This window comes from Mytilus trossulus, chromosome 9, assembly GCF_036588685.1.
Source record: "Mytilus trossulus isolate FHL-02 chromosome 9, PNRI_Mtr1.1.1.hap1, whole genome shotgun sequence".
Classification (NCBI taxonomy): Eukaryota; Metazoa; Mollusca; class Bivalvia; order Mytilida; family Mytilidae; genus Mytilus; species Mytilus trossulus.
The window spans coordinates 30,636,245-30,661,658 of NC_086381.1; the positions used below are offsets into that span (position 1 = coordinate 30,636,245).

General features: G+C 30.7%; 1 protein-coding gene and 1 long non-coding RNA gene across 11 annotated transcripts in view; one reads left to right on the forward strand and one right to left on the reverse strand.

Moving 5' to 3' along the window:
- Positions 1-25,414, reverse strand: part of LOC134685540 (transcription factor ETV6-like) — a 73,259-nt gene that overhangs the window by 29,048 nt on the left and 18,797 nt on the right. For 2 of the 9 annotated variants that reach the window (XM_063545310.1, XM_063545311.1), the window contains exons 3-5: positions 25,133-25,214; positions 21,565-21,660; positions 1,597-1,687 (exon numbers count right to left, since the gene is read on the reverse strand). In XM_063545310.1, coding sequence (XP_063401380.1) covers positions 1,597-1,681 — 85 coding nt within the window. In that variant the 5' untranslated portion in view covers positions 1,682-1,687; positions 21,565-21,660; positions 25,133-25,214. Of the gene's footprint in view, positions 1-1,596; positions 1,688-7,918; positions 8,052-8,113; positions 8,199-17,859; positions 17,930-21,564; positions 21,661-25,132; positions 25,215-25,414 lie in introns of those variants that run through there. The other 7 variants (XM_063545308.1, XM_063545307.1, XM_063545313.1 and 4 more) reach the window with 6 other exon arrangements.
- Positions 3,616-25,414, forward strand: part of LOC134685542 (uncharacterized) — a 42,413-nt gene continuing 20,614 nt past the window's right edge. The window contains exons 1-3 of one of the 2 annotated variants that reach the window (XR_010101309.1): positions 3,616-3,712; positions 20,690-21,196; positions 22,075-22,202. This is a non-coding gene — a long non-coding RNA (uncharacterized LOC134685542). Of the gene's footprint in view, positions 3,713-20,689; positions 21,197-22,074; positions 22,366-25,414 lie in introns of those variants that run through there. The other variant, XR_010101308.1, reaches the window with a different exon arrangement.

A 25,414-nucleotide genomic window follows, 5' to 3' on the forward strand; every position in this document is an offset into this window, starting at 1 on the left:
ATCATTTTTAATGAATGACAGTGTTTGGTTTCTGAAAGTACTTTAAATAAGATGTATACTGTTTTGCTGCGACATGCAAAAAAGCTTTTATAATCTATACAACGTACGGAAATTCAAATACAACCACCCAAATTACACATGCCAAAAGTATATTACCAGAAAATAAACTAAACAGTAAAGGTTAAAAAATACAAAGACAAATGATAAGAACACTTTAATAAGTTATCAAAGAAACCAGGCATATAATTTGATACGCCATACGCGCGTTTGTCTACATAAGACTCATCAATGAAGCTCAGATCAAAATAGTTAGAAAACCAAACAAGTATAAAGGTGAAGAGCATTAAGGACCCGAAATTCCAAAACGTTGTTCCAACTACGGCTAAGGTAATCTATGCAATGGATAAGAAAATCCTTATAACACATTATTAAGATGATAAGCATGGTCAATACCTGAAATCTATACATCAATACCAATATTTTAACACGGTCTTGGTGTATTCGAAAGAACTTTATTTTATTATTGAGAAAAAAGACGTTCTTTAACATAACCCTGGCTTCTAGTTTTTATCATTAGACATTCACTATTTCGGTTAAATAGGTTTTGTCGGTTTTCTTTTATTTGTTGACACCTTTAGGTACAGGAAAAGAATAAATAAAAGAGCATCCATAGGTATCACCTTAAAATGTATAGGTACTGTCAGAATGCTCACAAAATGATACAATAAATTGCTAAGAGAAAAAAGAAAAATAATTCGGACTAATTAACAATACAGAAGTAGCGTTATAGAAAAACATGGAAGAGAATCGGATAATATTTCTCTAAAAAAATGGCCGAAGATAATAAGTCATAAAAAAACTGACAAAATCAAACGCAAGGATTGGAAAGCAACTGTAATAATCCTGATTTGGTGTAACATGGGGTGTACCCAATAAATGGTGGGTTAAAACTGGTTTTACAGCTAACTTTACATTAAACTTTTATTTATTGATCTCTTTGGTTTTTAAGACCATGGTAATGATCAAATGATAGTGATGTATGAATGAGAAGCCTATACAAATGTACCACGAAGTCAGCTGATATAGATTGATTGATTTTTGGTGTTTTAATAGATATAGGAAGATGTGGTGTGAGTGCCAATGAGACAACTCTCCATCCAAACAACAATTCAAAAATTAAACCATTATAGGTTAAGTACGGCCTTCAACACGGAGCCTTGGCTCACACCGAACAACAAGCCACTTTTAATCACCGCATTAGGCTTTTTCGTGGCTGCTAGTTTTTACTGGTAAAGGAAGCCAGAGAAAACCACATACCTTCCATAGGAAAACTGACAATCCTTATCAATAAAGATTGGAGTCGAGTGTACCCGAACGAATGGGGTTCGATCTCACAAACTCGGTGTTAACTGGCTAGTGATAACAAAAGTAACTGCTTAAACCACTCTGCCACCGAGGCCCCAGCTGACTTAGAGGTCTGGGGTATAACTGTTGTTATATTTAGCCTGACAAAAAATTGTTAATGAAGAATATTTTAAAAGTGTCACATTGACACATATTGGTTGCGTTCAAAATAGAACTACAATATATACTCACCAAGACTTGCTGGGAGAACAGTTTGTTGTCCGTTGCAGGATAGTTGTGGCGGTTGATAAATTGTGCTCGGCCATATATTGAACATTACACTCTGAAATTAGTAAAAGATATCACTGAATTGTATGGTAACATTACAAAAAAATCAATAAAAAAACAAAACTGAAACCGTTTGAATGCTAAAACTGCTCTAAAGACAAAAAAGCAAAATGACTAACAATTCATTCTAAAAGGTTAAAAGTTGATCAGCAAAACATTTGTTTTATATAGAATGATTGTTAAATTTTCGTCATATTTCATAAGTTATTTTTGATAATTATAGGATTGAGAAAGTATTGAAACAGAATTCATACAAAAAAAAAAACAGAAAAAGTAGTTTGCGAAGTTCTTAAAAATTGCTTTTAGATATATTGATGGTGTTCTGTCATACTCAATATCCCATATTTCAATGAATGCTTTCATCTCATAGATACAAGTTAATTTCGGATGAAGGATGCTTTTGAAAGTAGAATATCTTCATAGCATTTTAATATTGACGCAGATAAACTACTTCAAACTATTTTCCATGACAATAGTGATGATTTCAACTTTCAAATTGTTTACTTCCCATTTCGTAGCAATTACATACCCTAGTTTCCATCGTATGGCGTTTACTTATCTATGTTAATACGTAATGATTGTGTGTGTTTATGATATAATTACTTCATTGACATTATTCATTGCTTACACATGAAAAGCTTCAACAGAGTTATGAGGAAGAATGACTCATATCAACACTACATAATTTTACTGTCACCATCATGAATTGATTGACCCATTTATACATTGGACAACTTTCAAAAATGCCAAAATAACCGGTACCATATGTTCAATTTATCTTTTCGCCGTTTTCCGTTTTTATGTCATTACCATGTAGCTTGTTTTCCACTTTTTATAAGTTTCATTACTGTTATTATCGCTCGCCTTTCGTTTTAAAATCAGCCAAATTCAAAGACAAAGCCAGGTTGTGTCGAACGTTTGTACCTTTCAATTATATTGTTTTCACTTTTGCAGTCTTCAAAAGAATGTTGTGCATGCAATAGCTGTTAAAGGTCATCCCGAATTTGACATGCGTACAACGAATAATATTGTATGTGGTATTTGGAAAAAATGTATGCTTTTCCTGCATGAAATATGTGTTACTTGTCATCTTGAATTGACATATTCACCACAAAGACTTAAATAGTACCTTTTATGTTAAATTACTGTCCATTAACAGCTGCGAATATTCAATTTTAAACAAATGTTCAACTCTATCTAATGTGAAAATCTCTATGACAAAGTTAACTTTGGTAAACAGTGACCCCTTTGTTTTGACCCTATGCTTTAAAAAAAAAATATTTGATAATATTCAATTTTTTCTTTAATTTTGTTCTCTAAAGTACATAAATAATAATACTCTCTACGTGCATGACTTACAAACATAATAGGTATCATAATGTCACATACCAAACATAAGAAATAAACTTATCATAGATACCAAGAACTAAATTTAATATATACGCCAGACGCGCGTTTCGTCTACAAAAGACTCATCAGTGACGTTCGAATCCCAAAAAGTTAAAAAGGCCAAATAATGTACGAAGTTGAAGAGCATTGAAGACCAAAATTCCTAAAAGTTTTCCCAAATACAGCTAAGGTAATCTATGCCTGAGGTAGAAAAGCCCCAAGAAGGGACGATGGTCAACAATGCAAGTCATTTGCTCTTTCAGTTAATGTTACAATGAAATGCTATCGTCAAAAAATAAATGTTGATATGCATTTAAGAAAAGATAGACTATCAAACTTGTAAAAATAAAGATACAAATAAATCTATTTAAACATGATTAAAAATTGAATTTTAAACATATTCAACATGAGTTATATAACTGGAAATCCCATTTTCAATCGTATTATTAGGGGTATATTCCAAAATGGATTTCCTTCCTTTCTGGACTTACCCAATTTAATTCAAATAAATACTTCCCATTAAGAAAGACACTGTATCATTATTGTTTGATACTCGGGGTGCTGGTCAGCTTTTAGTTATATGTGTATGTAGGAATAAAGAAAGTGTTAATTTATGATTCGAATTTTCAAGGTAAGCAATCTTCTATTTTTGCTATGCCTATAAATAGAATTAAATCAAGTTTTAAATAACTCAAATTGTAACACTTAATAGCATTGCGTATATAGTAAGCATGTTTATACATATAGGTTATAGGTAAATGTTAAAAAAATTGTAGAAATGTTTTATTGGGTTTACAATTCAAGAGGGAAAAAATTAGTTATCTTTAAAAATACTCATTTCTATTGTCTATATTTAAGATATTTCAAAAATGTTTTATATTACAATAAATGTGTATGAATGATTTATAACAAAAAGACATATGCATTTAGGCCCAAACCAAACCATTTAAAAACCATCAGCTAGAAATTTATGATTACATTGTTGTTATATAACTTAATGCGATTGGTTAAATTACGGTGGATTCTGATATCAATAAGCTGCATGTGGATTAGCTTACAATCCAAAGTGCAAAAACTGTCATAATAGTTATACCAATATTGGCTAACAAACTGAATAAAATATACGTCTACAGTATTACACTATTTTTTGCACAACGCACACATATGTCATCCAGTATGAAATTATGTAGAAAATGTGTAGATAGCTTTTCGATAAACTTTAAAGCTAAAAAGTTCCTATTTTTTGTTAACTACAGCTTTTTTGACTAAACTATTTTTTTTATATTCTATATTGTTTTTATTTCATTTTTTATTTCAAGAATATTGAGGATTGCATTTGAAGCTTTTTTTTTATCATGATCATTTGTTATTATCAAATAATTAAACATTAAGATAAGCAAACTGAACCAATAAATACGAAAACCCGTAGAATAATTAAATGATGGGATAAAGAATATTAAAAATTTCACCTATTAAAAACTCTTTTTTTTTAATTATTATTATCAGAGCTCATTAAAGCTTTGTTTTTCAAGCAAACTTGAAGTTCTGTTCTATTTTTTTAGTCTATAAAGAATATTACACTTAAAAATTGACATTATGCAAAACAAAACAAAAAAAACACGCCAGATTTACAGTCACGCCTTGATTTATAATTTGCTAAACGTCCAACGTCAAATAGTTTGTTCATATTCAAGACAAGTCATAGTTTGATTGATAGATGGATCATTAATGTCCGGTAGATTATACATTGAACTGAGCACACAGTAGATTTGCAATGTGTATAATATTTTTGGTTACACAATTTGTTATCGGAATTATATTTTGAATTTAAGAGAAACAACATGTAAATGTACATATCACAATCGTCCTATTAGGTAAGGCATTTGAAAACGCAGCGTCTATTATGTCACAAATATAGATAAGAAAATAAGACACAAAAGGCCGAGGATGTAAACCATTTTATGACACTGAACGGCATTCGACGATGAATGGTTCATTAAGCTAAAACTTTGTTTTGAAGAAAAAGGACAGTTACAAACTCATTAAAGTGCAAAAGGTGATACAATGTGTATCTAGGAAGTAGTAGAAATGATACAACAAAACAAAAAAATTATAGAATTATTGAAAAGAAAAAAAGACTGAAAGAACATGGATTTAATCATTACGTGGCTGATAAAACAAGCAAATCACTTTAGATGTACTCCCAATATCCACACAAAAAACACTGTGATTTACCATTCCTACACCGACGCAAAAAAAACAAAACCAAGCACACTTACATAGAAAAAATGTAAGTGATAATGTGATTTTTTATGTGTTATGTTATAAAACTGCATGTAAAACAACCCAAAAGGGTCAATTTAAATATTTTTTCGAAATAATTTTATATCATTTTAAAAGTAGAATATTTTAAATAAATAGGAGCTTACTGCAGTAATCTGATGTTCAAAAAGCGTAAATTCATCTTTAGTACATACATCAAGATAAGACACTATCTAAGAGAATATCATGACATGTACATGGAAGAAGGCTAAGTGCTGCGACTGGATAGTCCTCTCTTGCTATGCTTGCATCCACCGTCATATGAATCCACTATCAAATGTCAAATTAAGGAGCAAAACTTACAAATTAGCCTACTTTAATCTTAAAAATAATAGATATGTCACTTATAGCATAAATTAATTTAATCGGAAATTGCATACAAATGTTGTAGTGAATGGTGCTTAAAAATTCATTTTATTTCTAACTTATAATCCAGTGTCTCGAAAACTACAATAGGAATATTTACGACTTCGAATGGGTATATCCTCAAAAATAATTTCTCCTTAAAAATGTCAAAATCGAGCAAAGAAATACAAAAATACCCCATCAATCCTTAACCTCTATTAGATGTAAAACAAAGTGCCAAAATCAACCTTCTTATTATTGGTAATGTATCCTTTTAGCAGAATTTGCTTTTGAAATAAATAAAGATTGAAATGTTAGGATTGAACATGACTAAAATCTTACATTTTCACAGAAAAATATTCTCAATGTAAAAGTGTAAATAAGAATATACTTTTATTCATCAACCATATCTCAGTTAATCAGATTGCTATACAATAGTTATTGCTTATTTTAAAGGAAAATAATGATACGAATTTTCTTTTGTCAACAATCAACATACAGTGGAAACATACTGTTCATATGAAGATACTAGTTATTAAATGTTCATCATATACAGTGGAATCATATCGTTCATATGTAGACACTTGTTATTAAATGTCATCACATAACTTATTCATTAATGAAAAGGCATTATAGATTATAAAAAGGTTTTGTAAAATTTATTAAAATTGTTTCATGAATAAATATTTTTCAAGGTGAAGGAAAGACTCACTTCACTAGTATAGACTGTTCTATATAAGTTGTAAAAGAAAGGAAAATATTATGTCAAGCCTAATGTAAAATCAGAAGAATGGTAGATTATGTTGCATACATATTTTGTACTTCGTTTTAACAGTGTTGAAATATTGTTTTTTAATAATAAAAAAAATGTATTACTGGATCAGGAATATTTTTAGTTTAATGTATGAAATCATTTATATATTTACCAGGACAATAAATAATTAACTGAAAAAATAATTGGAATTTTAAGCAGTATCATATAATATAATAAAATTTTGTAAGAACCAAAAATAAAATACAAATAAAAACAAGCACCTCAAAGATAGGCGTAATAAAACATCCACTCATCACATAAACCTTAACTATAATTTTCAAATAATAAATATTCAGTAATTATTCCTTTGTTCTAATTGCAGGGGTTTGATTTTGCGTTATATTAATTTTCGAGGTCAGAATCTACTTTTTATAGTATCTTGTACTGCAAAAAAGAAATGATAAAAAATAACATACCTGGATTCAAATTATTAAAACATAATGAAATAGCATTGGGGAAGTAAATACGCAAAAATTGGTTCATCTCACTGGAATAAGGTTAATATTCAAGAAAACGCCCCTTTTTAAGAGAGCTCCAAAAGATTTACAATGTATTCCTGACCGTTTTGTTAAATTGAGGTTGATCAATTGTTCCAATGAATTTGACCTAAAAAAACTTCTTTATCGATCATTTAATAAGAACTATTATTTTAATGTATTCAATTAACTATAGAAACCCAAACGTATTCTTATTGTCGACAATGCAACAGACAATTAAAAAAAAACATATTAACAATGCATCAATGCAATATCCTTTTTCTTTAAAAGAACAACACACATTAGAACAATGTTGAAATAGCAAGGAATATGGTGGATTAAATTTAAATGAAAACAAATAAAATTTTACAATTTGACAACTTAAATTTTAAAAATTAAGTTCAATACAAGATAGTTTTAGAAATTGATTTGAGAGGAGGTGTTTATAAGTATACAAACAATTTACAGTATGGTTAATGGAGAAATGTGAAAAGTTTTAAAGAACAAATACACACTTAAAATATCTGATTTAAAGTCTTATGGACTTGCCGACGGACGATCATGTGCACAATGAACTATCTTGTTTTATAATTTTTTCATAAAACTATAAAGAATATGACTTCGAGTAAAATTAATTGTGTGGTATACGCCAATAAGACAGCAGTGGCACAAATAACCAATTTGCATTCTTCTTGACATTTTTATGTAATGATTTACGTTGGCCTACCACCACATTTTTAGAAAATCAAGTACGATTTCTTTAAATCTCTAAACCTCATTTTTAACCTATATCTGATTTACACGTTTTTGCAACGATAATGCAAACATTTATCAAAAATAATCTAGATATAATAAAATGATATAAGGTTTGCTAACTTACTTTTGTTGCAAAGTAGTAGCAACGAGCTAAAAATCCTTAAACAGAAAATAAAAATAAAATATGTTTGTCACCCAGGTGTGACCATCTTTACGTACGTTAACCACAATATATCAAATGTGAAACTTCCGAATTACTATTGTTTGTTATCTAAATGACTAAGTATATTTCCGATATGTACACTTATATGTATTATACCTTTAGTTGTGCTATCAATAGACTACTTCTAAGAAATAGTTTTAGTCGACATTTGAAGAGGTACACCTATCATTTGTTTAAAGTCAATCATGCATAATGAAAAATTGTCGGACTGCATGTACACCGGTAGATGCAATCAGATGCTTAAGAACAGTTAGTTAATATCTTAATGAGAATGTTTATTATATGAATAAATATAATAATAAAAAAATCACCACAAAAATTATACTTATAACTTACTGCTTTGCATCCTTGACACATTATCTATTTTTATTTCATTCATGTACTGCTCATTTTGCATATCACTGTGAATTCACAAAGTGTAACTTTAAAACGACGCAAAACCTTTTCAAAAGCAAACACGTTTTTGTACTCGCGATTTGGTTTGATTACGAGGTCATTGATTAAACTTTTGTCCAGACTTAAAATCCACTTATAAGTTTATAATCATTTTATATAACGTAGTGTAGTTGTAAATTTTGGTAAAATACTAAGCCGAGTTCGTTTTGCAAATTTTGTTTTTACTCGCCATCATCATTATTATTGTCATTTTTGGTGTGACATTACACACTCGATGTGAAATAAATCATAATTACTTAATTTATCAATAAAAGCTTTAAATATATTTGCATTGCAATTGAATTTACCATTTACTACATAAGAAATGCTTGTAACGAGTCAGGAATATGACAGTTGTTGTTCATTCATTTAAAGTGTTAGAGCTTTTGATATTGCCATTTGATTAGGGTCTTCAATTTTTGAATTGTCCTAGATGTTCATTATTTTTGTGATTTTACTTTTTGCAGGATACAGCTTTACTCTCTAAAAGAATATAATAAGTTTTTCCTTTAGTATGGAGATGGTGGTTTATAATTTAAACTTTCACGGAAAACGATACTTGTTATGAAACACATCTTAATATTCAGATATTCCAATGTTAACCTTTACATGCAAGATTTGCATTACAGAATAAATAATTTTGTCATACCATCTATAACAATTGCTTCTAAAAGGCATGCTTCTAAAGTTAAAAAATCGACCCTAACCGGGTATAATGCCTTTTTTCTGTAGTTTATTAATTCGTTGAAAATGTGATATACCCCCTTAAACTGATCAGAAACAGAAAAACACCTTTACAACAATGAGCAGGATAAGCAAAAACCTATTTTTATTTATAGTAACAACAGCCATGTTTTACGAGATTGACAATGAAGGAAGTCGAAATCTTCAAAATGTTATGTGAAAACAAAACAATATGTTTAAAATAATGCACACCAACCGCGCGTTGCGTCTAAAAAAGACTTAGTGATGCTCAAATCATATATATTAAAATGATTAAACCACTTTATGTCATTAGGAAAAGGTGAAGGACATTTGTGTCTCGAATGGATTTCGAAATTAGTTTATGGACACCATGTCAGACAACATATATGTTAAAAGACACAAACTATCGCAAAACACTACGCAAATAACAACACGGGCGTGTATTAGGTTTTCGAAATGGTAAACAGTTCCTGCTCATCTATCAGTACGTCGTGTTGTTCGGTAATTAGTCGCATTTGTTGATGTTTAAATTGAGAAGAGATGACTTCAACTTTTGCATTAACACTCTTTGGTTCAATATTTTTATTTTGAGTAGTATGAATGGAAATACAAGCCCATGAATACTCTTTAAACATGGCTATACTTAAGTAAACTTATATCATGTCTCACGTGGTATGCATGCCATAATTACTCTTATATGATTTATTATAAGCAAAAGAACATTTCCATCCCTAAATACTCAGAATGCAGTTTCTAATCGAGGCTGCATCATACAATGTATTTAATAAATCATTCAGAAAAGTAATAAACAACTGTATCGGATGAACATGTGATCTTATGACCAATGCAAGACAATTTAATTAAACAAATTGCATTTTACAATATAGATATATTTGGTGATGTTTAAATTGAGAAGAGATGACTTCAACGTTTTTATAAATACTTTTTAGTTCCATACTTTTATTTTATGCGGTATGGTTAGAAACACAAGCCCGAGAATTTTCTTTCAACTTGGACACTGGACACATCAACTCCATATGAATGGAATGTAACTATCTATCTTATTTTGTATTCAAAACAGAGTTGTAGTCATGAAAACATGGCTACACGTACGAACACTTATTTCATGTACTTTAGGTGTCTCGCATGGTATGCATGCCGGAACTACTTTATCTGAATTAGTGTTAAAAAAATGTAGTAATGAAAAGGAAGATACACGTACGCAACAATTTGATCATGTCTCACATTGTTTGCATGACGGAATAAGTTTGCGTACATATAGCCATGTTTTCATGACAACGATTTTTAACACTTATCGGATAACGTATTTTCATATACTCTAGGTGTCTCACTAGGTATGCATTCAGCAGTTACTTGATCTAATTTTGTATTAAAAAAAAGTTGCAGTCGTTAAAACATGGCTACACTTGTGCAAACTTATCTCATGTCTCACGTGATATGCATGCCATAATTAATCCTATGTGGATTGTTATAGGCAATAGAACATTTCAATACCTCAAAAATCGGATTGCAGTTTCAACTCAGGCCGCATCAGACATTGCTTTTGATGAATCATTGAGAAAAAAGTAGTAAACAACTGTATTGGATGAACATCTTATGACCAATGCAATACAATTTAATTAAGCTATTTGCATTTTATATTATGGATCGATAAAGCACAGCTAATTACCAGTAGCTTGTGGTTTGACATTAACTATTTACGTCAAAATTGCATATTTGATACATATTTAAGCTTGTCTGATTGATTACCAACGCCTTTTAAATGTATATTTCATAATATACAAATGCCTTCAGCTTGAACACCGTTTATAGGTTTGTATTTAATATCTTTCATAAGAACTTTCCTAAAATGAATTTACTAAGAAACATTGTTGACGCCTAACATTGATTGCCTATTATATTTATAGTACAGATATTTAAAGCTCAAGTACAAGGCTTAATTCTTATGGTCAAGGAAACATGCTGAGAACTTTAAAAATTTTTATACTCTACTGAACAATATTTGTTGCTAAATATACCTATTCGATATCGCAGCGCATATGCAAAATTTAGATGTGAAGTAGCACCTTTAAAAATTGAAACTGGTCATTCCGAAAGATTAGATCTAGATAAAAGATTATGTTTCAATTGTGATGATATAGAAGATGAAAAACATGTACTGTTAACATGTCCATCATAAGATTTAAGGTAGTTTTTATTTATTGATATAATTCAATATTCAATATGTTTTTAACATTTGTCAGATGATGAAAAATTTATATTTTTGTTCAAAAATGAAAACGTTTGTAGTTCTGTTGCCAAAACCTGCCATCATATTCTATTGCGACGAAATAGTATCTTATACTGTTAAAAATCATTGTTATTTTTTTATTTACATGTATCAGGTTTTACCCTTGAATATGCATGGTGATATTGCACTTTTATGTTTAGTGGATTATAACAAAACTATGTTTTAATTCTGTTGTTTTATAATTGTATATGACAGTCTCTCAAAGTTCTTTTAAGGATGGCACATGTATTCTATTGTTTATATTGTGTACTTGATATTATATTGTGTTTATACTTGTATTTATGTGGTGAGACTTTAATAAACTATTGAATCTGAATATTGAATCCAATTGGAATTTCAAACCTATTGGCTGTTTACGTTCCTATAAGGAAAGTAAAAAATGAAAACAGTTTATTTACATTGACCATGATGTATGATATACATTGTATTCATCATGAGAACTAACTGTGCTCCTCTTTTTGCCAACTTGTTACTTTATTTGCATTTAATATGATTCATACAGGGCCGTCTAAGGAAGAATTAAAAGAAGCTATAGTTATGTATCCTGTAACTTCCGCTATATTAATAATGTCCTCTAACTGAATAACTTAAAACTTGGTTACTATATCTCATCTATCATATCGAGCTTGAAAGTAGGGTGATGAAAGATAGAGTTAAATCTGTCATTTATCTAAAACTACATTTAAAGATCGTGAACAAAAAAGATGATTTGAGATTTCTAAATTGGAACTTTCCATTTCTAAATAGCAAAAACTATCGAAGTGATGCGATAATCTAGAGCATCCGTTTTCAATTATTATATATCTTTGATAGATGGTTGCTGATTGAAAAGAAGCTATTGACCAAAGAAGACATTTGTGTAATGTGAAATAAATACTTTTGACGATTTCCGGGCGCCATCATGAGTTGTTAGTCCATTATGAAATACATGTGTCAGATATAACCACGAATTTGTCCCAGTCGTCGTAGCCATCCTCTTGTCCCAAATTTTTACATCAGCAAATGATACTTATGGCTGCATTTGTACCAGATATATCACCCTTATTTTGAGCTTCGTGGAGCTCAGTTTTTACTTATAATATGCAATGTTTTGTAGTCTTTTGTTTGTACCTTCGTCGTTTTCGATTTTTGCCCTAATTTTGTTGATCTCTGACGTACAAGATGTGAATCCCTTTGGTATCTTTGTCGTCGACCAGCTCCGCGAAGCGATCACGTTTTGACTATCCGTTCCATATGACTCGTCGACTTTGTTTTCGTGTTATTTGTCATCATTGGATTGTATAGGTTTTTTTATTTTTTAATCAATTATAATTTTGCTAAATAAAGGAATTCATCGCACAAATGAAATGACAAAACTTTCCAAACGATAACTCAAACCCAAAGTGAAAAGGCTGAAAAACATTATGATTTATTGAAAGAAAGTATCAAATTTTAAGGCACAATGTAACATCAGTTTGTTTACAATTTCAACATCGTTTTATCTACGATCGAATACAAACTGTGAAAGTGAATCAATACAGTGATATCAGTCATATTTAACAAAACAAATTCTATAAATTTCAAGAATTTAAAAACTTAAAAATATCGTGTGACAACCATTACCAAAATGAACATTTGTACCATGAACAAAACATACTGTGTTTTGCATATTTACTTGAACTATGCTCATGTTTTTTTTTTACATTCACACTAATTATGTTAATATCATGTCATCACTGAATCTGTAACTGTCGCAAATTAAAACTGATTACAATTGACCTCTTGCTGTGAAGAAAACCAATCGTAAGCAACAAGTGATATGCACGTGTTTTTGCTTAAAATAGCAAACTGATTTTCCACAAATAGATGAATTATGTTACTCAAAAGTAACTATTGTTTATGTAAGGATATGCGCATTGAAGATGTTGAAGCCAACTTCACAAAACGATGTTTAGTTATCGATAAAGCTAGTAAAATGTACACACCATCAGGTGCGACAAGAGGATCATGGCTGTCTATTAGGGGAAAGAAAGCCATGTAAAAATTAAAATCGTATAATAGTATTTTGTCTTCATTTTTTTTCATCAAAGGATATGATGTTAATGTTCAAAATGTCAATTAATTTGTCATAATTTTAAAATTCCTTTTCTGATATTCATAACAACAAGGACAAAATATCACCCATTTTAGTAGCACGGATACAATACCCATAGGTTAGCCGATAAGTTAACATAATACATAAAAATATCCATATTAAACACAATTATTGTCAAGCAAACAAATATCTTTCTATTGTGGTTTCATGTCATATTTTTTTGTAAAATCCACTATTCCATATTACCATGTTCCTTGTTTACAAATTAAACTTTCATATAGCATATCAGTTACTAGATGTTGAGTAAACAGGTACCTCATAAATACTCGAAAACGGTTAGTTGTTAAGTCATGTCCTTTTATCTTTGAACTTTCTCAAGACCAAAGTGTAATATGAAATCAATTCGATAACTGTAAATTCTAGTTCTTCAAAGGGCAACTCCTATTAACTACTTCATGCACATTCTTTTGAACCCTTTTTTATGTACATGTTATTTTAGTGCACTAAAGTATATCTGGAAAAACGGAAACTATATTTTGAAAGTAGGAAAGATTTGATTAAAGTGTCATTCTGTCCCGATGATTTTAAAACCTTGATCATCTATTTCCTTGGCCTTTGTCATTAGTACAAATATCATCGTCATCAGTTAAATATGTGAGAAAAAAATCTAAGTTTACGCTAATAGTTTATCCTAATTTTTAAGAGTATCTAAGCTCTTTTGGATGATATTTCAACTATCAATGAAGTTCAAAAGTTGACGAGGTGCTATATTTTACATACATTTGCATGTACATGTATAAAGAAATCAGGATGAAACTTCACAAAATCACAAAAAATATTGAACTCCGAGGAAAATTCAAAACAGAAAGACCTTAATCAAATGGCAAAAACAATTGATAAAAATACCCAAATTAAACGAATAGACAACAACTGTCAAATTCAAGAACTTTTTACAGGCATTTTCATACGTAGAAAATGGTGGATTTAACCTGGTTTGTTGGCGCTAAACCTCCCATTTGTATGAGTGTTATGAAGATAGCGAAATTGTGCAATGTGGATATTTAACGTCTATAAACTTGAACTTGGGAACAGTTTGTTAGTGCGTGATGAGATCTTGATGTTTGTTCATTTCAATTGTCCAATATTTTTAAGTTTGACTATGTTTTCCTGATTATACAGATAGTGAATCTCTGACGCTGTTTAAATATTATTTTTTAATTTTTTTTACTTTAAGGATTCGAAAGATGCAGATTTTAGATTTTTGTTTCTTAAATATGTTTTCTTATTAATCGCCATGCAGTAAAAAAAATCGTACACAAATCAAAGCTGACCACATTGATTTTTTGAACACTTTTAATTTTCATTGCATGTACCTAAATAAGTAATCTCGCTGTATTTCTTTTTTGATTGACTGTTTGATGTTTACCGCCGAGCCTGCATTGATAAGTTTTTTTTAGCAATGACTCGTATGCTGTCCAAAGAATAAATAATCACCATTTCAACATAAATATATAGGCATTACTTTCCATTATAAATCTATGATTCATTTTAGTAAAAGGGTCATCAAGTTAGTTTCTCCTATGAAGCTTAATGAGTACAAAAGTGATCTCAATTATCGATCCATAAAACACTGACTGCTTTATTTTATATTTAATGTCGCCATAATAACTTCTCTCAATGTAAACACCTAGCCAATAGTGCACTTTTTCCTACTAGCTTAAGAGAGTTTTAAAATGCACTTGGACTATTTCATATGCCTTTAAGTCAAAATCAACATTCAACATTAGTTTGTCAATCGTATTCGATTTTTGAATTTCGAACAGCGATATACTACTGTGCCTTTGTTTATCGCAACGTGTTCTACAGTTACTGGCCATGTGTATTCATGTCCAATCAGAAGCAAAAGTCATTGGGCCAAATGATTGCTGGAGGCATGCATAGAAATAGACGCTTACCCTGTCTCACTTCGTTTGTATTTCATGCGATTCTCTCAGTTTCTGTTTTTAAAATAATGTGTATCTTATTAATGGATTTTTAAGATTTGAACATCAATAAACTGCTGTTTCCTTTAGTTTGGAAACTAGCTACACTGTTTGTCAATCTGGGAACGGATTGACTAAACGAAACGCAAAAACCTTTGATATACACCACGAAGAACGTCCAGAAGGTTTATCCTGTGGTATTAAAGTAAAGAATAAGCACGTTACTTTTCCCGCCTCTAACAACAACTTGATTAATTGCTATGATGTATTATGACAAACAACGTTACATTCAATGACAATTGTGTGTGTTTCTAAATTTTGACAACGTGGATTCACTGATGTCATTAAACCTAGTCTATGACGTTGTTGCAGAATTATATGATTGGCCTCTAACTTAGATTTAAAACAGATTTTTGGCTCACTTAAACCCGCGGGTTCATGAGTAAAATTTGTTTTTTTAATGATGACAACTTCTTTATATGAGCATCATTCAATAAGTTTGGATAAACGAAAATCAAAATAATTTCCTAACAAAAAATAACCAACAAACAAACAAAACTCCGACTCCTAAAAATTCTGATACTTTGCTCTTTTGCATATTATAACCTTCAAATATAAGCTGCGCATCACGCTTTTTATTTTTTCATGGAGAAAGTACAACAAATGTTCCTTTCTGTCCCTTTTGTTTCAAACTGCTGATATTTACAATATCAATGTGCAAATCTGCAAAATCGATTTTTCTTGGCATTACACAAAGTCATGTTTTTCTCTGACTGTTTATGATGTCTTTACACTAAATCCATTGGATGTTTGATGTGTAATGATTGTTTTTTTAGTCTTAGATGCGTGATTTTATTTATTAGTTGTTAGTGGCTTTAAACTAGCTGTCAGTAACTGCGAGTCTTCTTAGATCTATACTAAGCGTCTTTTTGTTGTTGTGATGTCCAAACCCGGCCACGTCCACTTGCATTTGTGGTATTTTTTATTTATCCATCTGATGAGTTAAGTACGTTTAACCTTTTTCAACTGATTTTTATAGTTCGTTCTTATGTTGTACTCTTACACCACTGTCCAAGGTTATGGGAGGGTTGGGATCCCGCTAACAAGTTTAACCCCGCAACATTCTCCATGTATGTGCGTGTCAAAAGTTAGGTGCCTATAATTCAGTGGTTGTCGTTTGTTTATGTATTACGTATTTGGGTTTGGTCCATGTTTTGTACATAAATAAGGTCGTTAGTTTTCTCGTTTGAATTGGTTTACATTGTCATTTTGAGGCCTATTGTACTTGACTATGCGGTATGTGCTTTGATCGTTGTTGAAGGCCGTGCGGTGACCTATAGTTGTTTATTTCTGTGTCATTTGGTCTCTTGTGGAGAGTTGTTTCATTGGCAAACATGCCATATCTTCTTTTTTATACTGTGAGTTTTTTTTTATCAAAAGGCTTCGAGTTTATATCAGGAATTATTCACTCCTGATAAATCTTTTAATTAGAATGAAACAGGGAGCGAGCAGACATATAATACCAAAGATGCCAAAAAAAATAATAACGCTATGCTGACACGGAAGAACGAAAACAGATCTATATAAAACCGCTTCTCATTGCTTCTTAAACATGAGTTCTAGTTTCCGTAATTTCTTTTCATCAAAAACGCGTTGTTGCATTATCCCATTTTTTCAGTCAATTAACAATGAACTTCCTTTCTCACTGTGTTGACTTTATCTGCTGTATAAATCAAGATGAGAACTATCGTGTATACGTATATATTCTACGACTGTCAGATGTCTTATGACATGTTAACTTAGACTCTATACGTTATTTCATTATATTAAACACCATCTATATCATGTAAACACATTTCAGACTAGGGTTTCCACGAATTTTTATATTTTCCTAGAATCTCGATTATTTACGAGGAAACACTTTTCAATATTAGGAAAAAATGTATAAAAATGGCCACGTATTTTCTATGGGAGACAAGTATTAGAAATGAATCTAAACGCATTTTCATTCACAACAAAAAACCATAAAAAGCTCTAACCATCCACATTATTCGTGTTAAATGCTCTTTCATGGCGTTTTTGTTAGAGACTTTTGGTTGTGCATTACTAAACATACATTTTTTTCGGTATATTGTAGTCTTAAATTATCATGCTATTTTCATTACAAACGCAATCACACCTCAATTTAACTAAAGTATTGATGATAACAGTTTATAATCCTAAGCACACAAGATCTTTACTTAATCACTTGGTTTGGTTGAAATATTAGCAACTATCAAAAATGTTAAGGGTATCAATTTTTAAATACATATAAAGTTATTGAACGACAACCTACCTGCATTTTAAAACTAAAACGAAAATGAAAGAAGACAAGTCCAAACCATAGCAACTTTAAATGTACTTAATCTAATTTTAAATCTAACCACCCCAATTCCTAGAATCTATCTATAATCTCTTAGCTTGAAATCCATGTACAATTTAAATCGTGAGTATTTTGTAATGAGAAGAGAGAGGTAAGATGCATTATAATATACTAACAGAAATATTGTTTATTCTATGAGCATTATTGCTTAAAAATATATATAAAAAATGAAAGTGAATTAAAAAATATTTTCTTTCAAAATTATCATATTTCAAGGTTTTGGGTCAACCTATATACATGTTTATTAAAATTTTTTATTCAATTCAGACAAACGCATCATCGTGATATTCACAGTGACATCCTGTATATTAGTTCAAAACTATGTGACAGTATCCAAGACTAATACTTTCGAACAAAACAAACTCGCTTAAAAGGGAGATGTGTTATTTCTCTGTAAGAATTTATAATCATGTTCTTAATGTTAATTACTTTTTTTCATTATTCGGATTTTTCGGTTTGTCGCGAATCTATTTCATTTCTACTTATAATTTACTACAGGGAGGAGCCGGGTGTCGTCTCTTAAAACAAAACAATAAAAAAAACACCTTTAATAACTGCAAATTGGCAGAATTTTTAAATGTTGGAAGAAATAGGCATTAAAATGAATAAACGATTGATTGGTTCTTGTTTGGCTCATGTTTAGGGGCAAATATTTCAAGCATAATCAGGAGAAGATTTAACAGTAAATCTGGTATGTAGTTTTAAAAAGTATGACAATCAGAATGTACGGCGGGAATTATGAAATCGAGTAGAAAATGAGATTTGTTGGAATGTCAGATATTTTGCTTTTAATAAAATTCACAGAATCTTTCGAAGATCTGCCTTAAATAAAGAATTCCCTTACTTTATATTTTTATTTGTAAGAAATAATAGGTCCTTGAAGTTAACTAGCAATTTTTAAGATTATTTCCTTTAAAAAATAATTTGTGAGTTATGCTTCACAAAACACCACTAGTAGTCTAGCGAGTACCAAATGAAGATATTTTAGAAACAGTTGTCAAGCGCAGTGAAAATGGGACTACTTGTTAACAATGCCTTAAAAAGAAGTTCAGGCCCATTATTCGAAGTCAAATACAATAAAAAAAAATCCAAGGAGGTGTGATATGCTTGCCAAATGAAACAACTATCCACCCAAGTTCAAATGAAGTCGATGTATGCATTTATAAGCAACAGTGGGACCTCCAAAAATCTGAAAAACTCATACCGTAAGACTAAAACCCTCTAGCATTTAGCAGTGGTGTTATAGTTAAACATTAGATCAAACTAATAGTATAGAAACAAGTGGAAAAGGGCTTAATTCAATAGATCGATACAATGGTTTTTTTTCAGGTTTCTCCGTATTGAATCTACAATCAAGACTAATAACATCAAATTAGGCCAATGCAACGTGCAAAAACATGATCTCTTATAAATACCTCTAATGATCAACGCTTCCTAAGATACGAAACAAGTATATGCATACAGACCTTAGATTAAACTCTCAAGCACTCATGAGGATTCAATTTATAAATACATACGGATAAAACACAGTCATCTTGTCTTATGATATCACAAAATGCAGTCATAATAACAACAACTGAAAATTTCCATTTTTTTCATTTGAAATGTTGATTTTGAATATTAACTTAAAGTTTTGCAACTAGGTTCTCGGGGGGGGGGACATATTTTGAATCCTAATCATAATCTAAATGATATACACTGAACTACGCTTCTTCAGATGCTATATAGAAATAAAAGGAACACTGTAACTTATTAAGATGATGAACACCAATAGTAAAAAAAATGAATACGGTTGATGGATTCTCGGTTGCATCACGGCTAGTGGCAAATCTATGCTTAATTGATTCTTGGTTGCGCTACAGCCAGTGCCAAACTTTTCCGGCATGTTTATACGAGAACAAATTAACAATAAAATATACAATGTATACGTTCTGTAATGGAGGTAGTCCGTGATGAAGATCGGTGGAAATGCCTTTTGAAATTAAGGATATATTGGATATTGACAATTTTGACTTTCAACATGCAACCAACCCTTCTTCTCACATTGAAAAAAAGGTTGTTGGAAGGGTTCATATCTTATTTAACGTGCAGCGAGCATGGAAATCGCTTTACACGAGTCATCATATTTCACCTCCTCATTATTTTGTCCAAAAGTGGCTGCGTACTTGTAAATCCAGCATAGCCTAACGGACGCCTCATGTTGGCAGGAGATTAACTAATGGTCGGAGGAAGACACAAGGGACCATGTTTCTTTCCCCTGTCACTTTTGGTGTGAAATTTAAAAAAAAATGAACTTGCTTGAATGTACTTTCGGGTTTTATAGCTATCATCACAAATTGAAGACTGTATTGTTTAATGCCAGATGACATTTAATCAGGTTGTTAACACTTTAAAACTAAAACATGTAAACAAATACCAAAAGAAGGTGTTTATAGTAACAAAATTAAATTTCGTTTAAAAGCAAGTACATTTACATAAACTATATAGATTTATAAAACTTTCAGATACAGCTACAAACTTTAATCGGGGATAAAATAATTAAAAAAAAACGCCCTTGTATTGCACATCTAAACATTCCGTGCGACCTATGTATCAAGAAACCTCATAAGTCCTTTAAAAAAGAGACTTATTTCAGAAACATTTTACAGACTGACAACTATATTATTATTATTATTGACTTTATTTCCTCTTATACAGAGATTATGTCTTATAGAAATTTATATCATATTTTTCTTTTTTTCAGATTGGTCCAAACGTTAACGAAGAAATAATTGAAAACAACGGATTAACATATATAACAGTACCTCTATTAGTATTTTGGACAACGTCAGGTGGCCTACATATACACTAAAGTAGATTAAAACAATGAAGAATAATGTTAATATGAGTGTTGCGTGGATTGGAGCCAAAAAAAAAGAGACGCAAAAACATTCTATTTCGAAAGTGTGGTTCACTTTGATTTTTGAAACTTTGACAAAACACACATTTTTATATAAAGAGCCGAAATCAAATGAAGAAGTCCTCTTGGCAACAGTTAACATTTTATTGAGAAAAAAATGAACAATAATAATCCGAAAAAGAAATAGAAGAAAAGAGAAAAACATGAAGAACATACAGAAGAAAGAAAAAAAGATACAAAGGGAGCAATAAATTATGAGCAGAAGAGGAAACAGGAAATACGGTTCTCAAATCATTTACTCATAACACTGAAAAGTTAGCAACACGAATTCCAGAATGACCTGGGGTGAAAGTATGTACAAATATACTTCTGTATGCATTTTCTGTTTTAAAAGTGGTACTAATCGTTTTCACAGGACAGGTATAAATGCAACAACAAGTTACATGGTGGACTGCAATATCATATAAAACACTGATGCAGTAGCTTTGCAGAAAACAATAATCCTCGTGTAATATCATAAAAAAGTATCTTAGTGGACTGCTGCTAAATTTAAAGACATATTTCACGCGATATGAAGTTCAAGACGAAAAGAAAATTATTGTAGGCATGAATGGGTGTGTCAAGTATTAGAATAAAGATATGTGGCATGATTGTCAATGGTGCCGCCTGATTAAATATTTTAACATAATTTTTTCAAATGAAGTAATGTAGTGGCCTACCGTTATTGCTGGTACATGTAATTTTCCTGTGATATAGATAATACTGTATTTGAGGACCAGACAAGGGTTCTGTGTACAATTTCTTTATTGATAAGTCTAAAAAACGAAAGTAATTTAAACAACATATTAAAATCTACCATTACTTTAGGATTTGTTGATATATCGATTACTATTTGTATTTACGTCAATTCTAGATACACTTCCTATTTGTGTAATTTTAATATAAAGTAATATGCCCTTTATTTACCAAAGTTCATTTAAATATATTATATTTTAAGTCTACTACTAATATTTACTCATTCTTTTAATTATCAATAAATATAAATCCGGTTACCGCCTCTAATTTACAAGTTATTTAATAGCTATGAAACATAATTATTTTCCGGTTATGCAGTAGTAATAATTTCCAACTTCCCGCATATACGACGATAAAGATTGATTATAGACTTTGTTGCAAATCACGTCGCACTTTAATGTATATCATATGTATAACAAGTTCTCCTTTGACAGGTTCACCGACTTATTTACACTTCTTGCACCCGGAAAGTAGAATGGAATAGTCTATTGGGCAGATGACAGCCAATCAGAAATGACTTCCTCGTAGTATTTATAGTCAGTTTCATTGTTTTATTCCAAAGGTAAACATCTTATCAGGTATATAAATAAAATATTATAATAAGCTCAGCTGATCATATTACAGTTTTGTCATCAAATTTCATATATCGTTGAAATAACTGTAATAATTTTGATTCATCGTAGTATTTAAAAGTATTCAATGAATAAAATAGTGCAATATTTATAGTAACATGTAATTATATTCGAAGTGATGTGTCATTCTTTTTAATGACATTGTGTATGTCTAACCTTTAAACACCGTTTGCCTTCACATATTTTCACAACGACGTAATATATTCTTGTACAGACATGGATTTAGATAAATTTGATTATGAGTTGAACGCCAAAATTGTAACCGATGTTCAAGGTCGACTTGCCAGAAATTGTGTGTGGTTATATTTTTAAGGTAGTTTTGGCTTTTAGATGCTATGATTTTAATATAAACAACCCCAATTTTTTGCGGCATTATTATTGTATAGTGATGCCGTTGTGTGTCTTATTGTCCGAACTCATTTGGTTTCCAGACAATAAGTATAATTGTATGAATCTTTATGTACAACAAGAGATCATGCTACATAGAAAGGGTCGGTTTATGGTGCTATTGTCCTACCTGTTTAAATAAATTACGGGATAAAAGGATTTTTTTCTGGTTTCCGGACAATAACTTGAGTATATTATAACATAAACGGTACCATTTTTTTTGCACCAGATGTGCATTTCGACAATAAATGTCTCTTCAGTGAGCCCAAATCAAAAATATTTGAAAACTCAAAGCTTATTGTAGGATAAGAGCTATACACCCAATTGACATTTTGTTAGCCAAAGCCGGGCAAGGAAATACAGCATTGCATGAGGAAGATATATTCCCTTATTTCAAATCATTTCAAAAATTTTGTTACAGCAAAGTTTATTACACAAAGTCCGTATTTTCATGCCAGTACCGATATACTGGATACTAGGATGGTGACAACCTCGGGGACTATCAGTCCACCCGCAGATGCATCGACCCAGTGGTTATTATAACATAAACAATACCAATTTTATGCACAAGATGCGCATTGCGATAATCAATGTCTCTTCAGTGATGACATACTAGTATTTGAAAATAAGAAATGTTTTTAAAAGGATGAAGTGCTACACATAAAAAAGGACAAACACGCATAACCAAAGCCGGCCAAGGATTTGTAAATTTAAACTGTAAGGTATTATACCATACTCATTCCATGGCAGAAATCTTTTTACGGATAAATAATAACACTTTTATGTAAATACAAATATGCTCATCCTTGATTTTATAAGTTTTTGTTCGTCGGAACATCATACAAATCTGTATATTAAGTAACCCTATTAATCTTGACTACATATTTATAATTAAAGTGCAAAGGCAAGCAAAATAAAATATGAAAGATCTCTAAAATTATGGACTACAGCCGCCAAAACAATAAACTCTTATAGAATAGCAGACTTATAATTTTGTACGACAGACGCTAAGGTGATGACAAGGACTCATTCCGATCATATGAAGTAATCGAGGAAAAAAATCTAATTTGAAATCATACGATTTACCTATCGTTGTTTTTTTATTCCATAAAAATGTCCTCCAGTTTCTATTATTCTCTACCTAGGTACCAACTCCCAAAACAAGTTTGTCTTTTGAAAATATAACAATAGTGAAATATATCAAAAATATCAAAGAAGCATCAGTGGCCGAATGCACTTATTTGTCTTACAACTTAATCAATAGCCTGTCAATAGTGAGGTCGCGAATTAGAGAGTCACACTTGACAGTTGAGTTCGTATCGAATCTTACTTGACTAAGATCGTTAGTTTTCATACCGAAGTTCAGTGGTTTTCACCAAGCACTCCCGCTTTTTCGACTAAAACAAAACTAGCCACAATGAATTAATCAAAAGTGATGAAAGTGGTCTTACTCAATCAAATATTCACGACTCATAATTAAGAACACAGGATGGGCACTTCGGCTAAAGATGAAAAACCAGGTGACGAAGATCTTATACTGTTCGATAAAATTCTAAGCAAACAGATACATCAGGTTTACTCAAAAGTGGTTCAAGGTTTTTCTACTTGAAAATATATTACATGGTTGTAACACATTTAGCAAATGAGGACTACACATAACCGTTTAAGTAAAATGTGCATCAAATCCACAAACAAATACATTCATTATTCCTTATAAAAAATACCCTTTCGTATAGATTATGTTTGTAAACAAATGTTAAAAAATATTCATTTCAATCAATACAATTTTTTTGACAATGCTGTTATAAAACTTTGGAAACCATGCAATATGAAGGAATGCTGTTATAAATCTTTGAAAAAAATCAATTTAAATAAAGCAATGCGTATCTTCTAAATGTGAAGCTCTGATTCCTTGTATACTGGTTTGTCGTTACTTTGTTCCTTTATTGATTTCATAAGCTCTTCCAAGTTTGTATTGCGTTTTGGACTTTGGCCTAGATCATCGCTGAAGATACAGTACACGTCTGTCTGAGTAATGTTACTTCCCGACAAATATCACAAGCCCAATAGTATGTATATTAGTACGGCATGACAATACAGATTGTGTAAAATAAAATTTGGTGTTAAAAAATTTGGAAAAATGCACATATCTGATTCCGAATTATTTTTCTTTGTTAATATTTTGTTTGAGGAGCCCTTTATAAACTTATAGAAGTTAGGTTTGGGGTTTTCAAATATTTTGTTCTCGAGATTTATTATCCGAATGCGGCTCAGATGCAATAATTTATATGTAAGGTAATTTTAAAGATATCATTTCGGATATTGCCCAGCAGACTTCTATGAACTATTGTCATTGGAATATTTTGCACATGACATGTTCCGCTTTCTATATTATTTTTTTTGCCAAAAATGGACATGGTGCCATTAATTAAGGCAAAATCTTTCACCATTAAGCAGTTTAATTAATACATACATAGGATGATATCTTTTGCAGAGAACTGCCAGTTGTATTGTCACCGTTATATCATAAACATGCAGACCTTGACAAACTTGACCTAAAATAACCATAAATCACACATATATTTTGCCTAAACTAAATATGAACCAAGTCATATCACAAAAGATATGCATCACACATTAACATCTTTATGTAAGACATCTAGAAGCAAAACATCTTTTTGACAAGGCCCTTTTCATGTATTGATTACACAAGATTTCATAATTGAGATTTGTTTTTACTCAAAGCAGAAAGTTT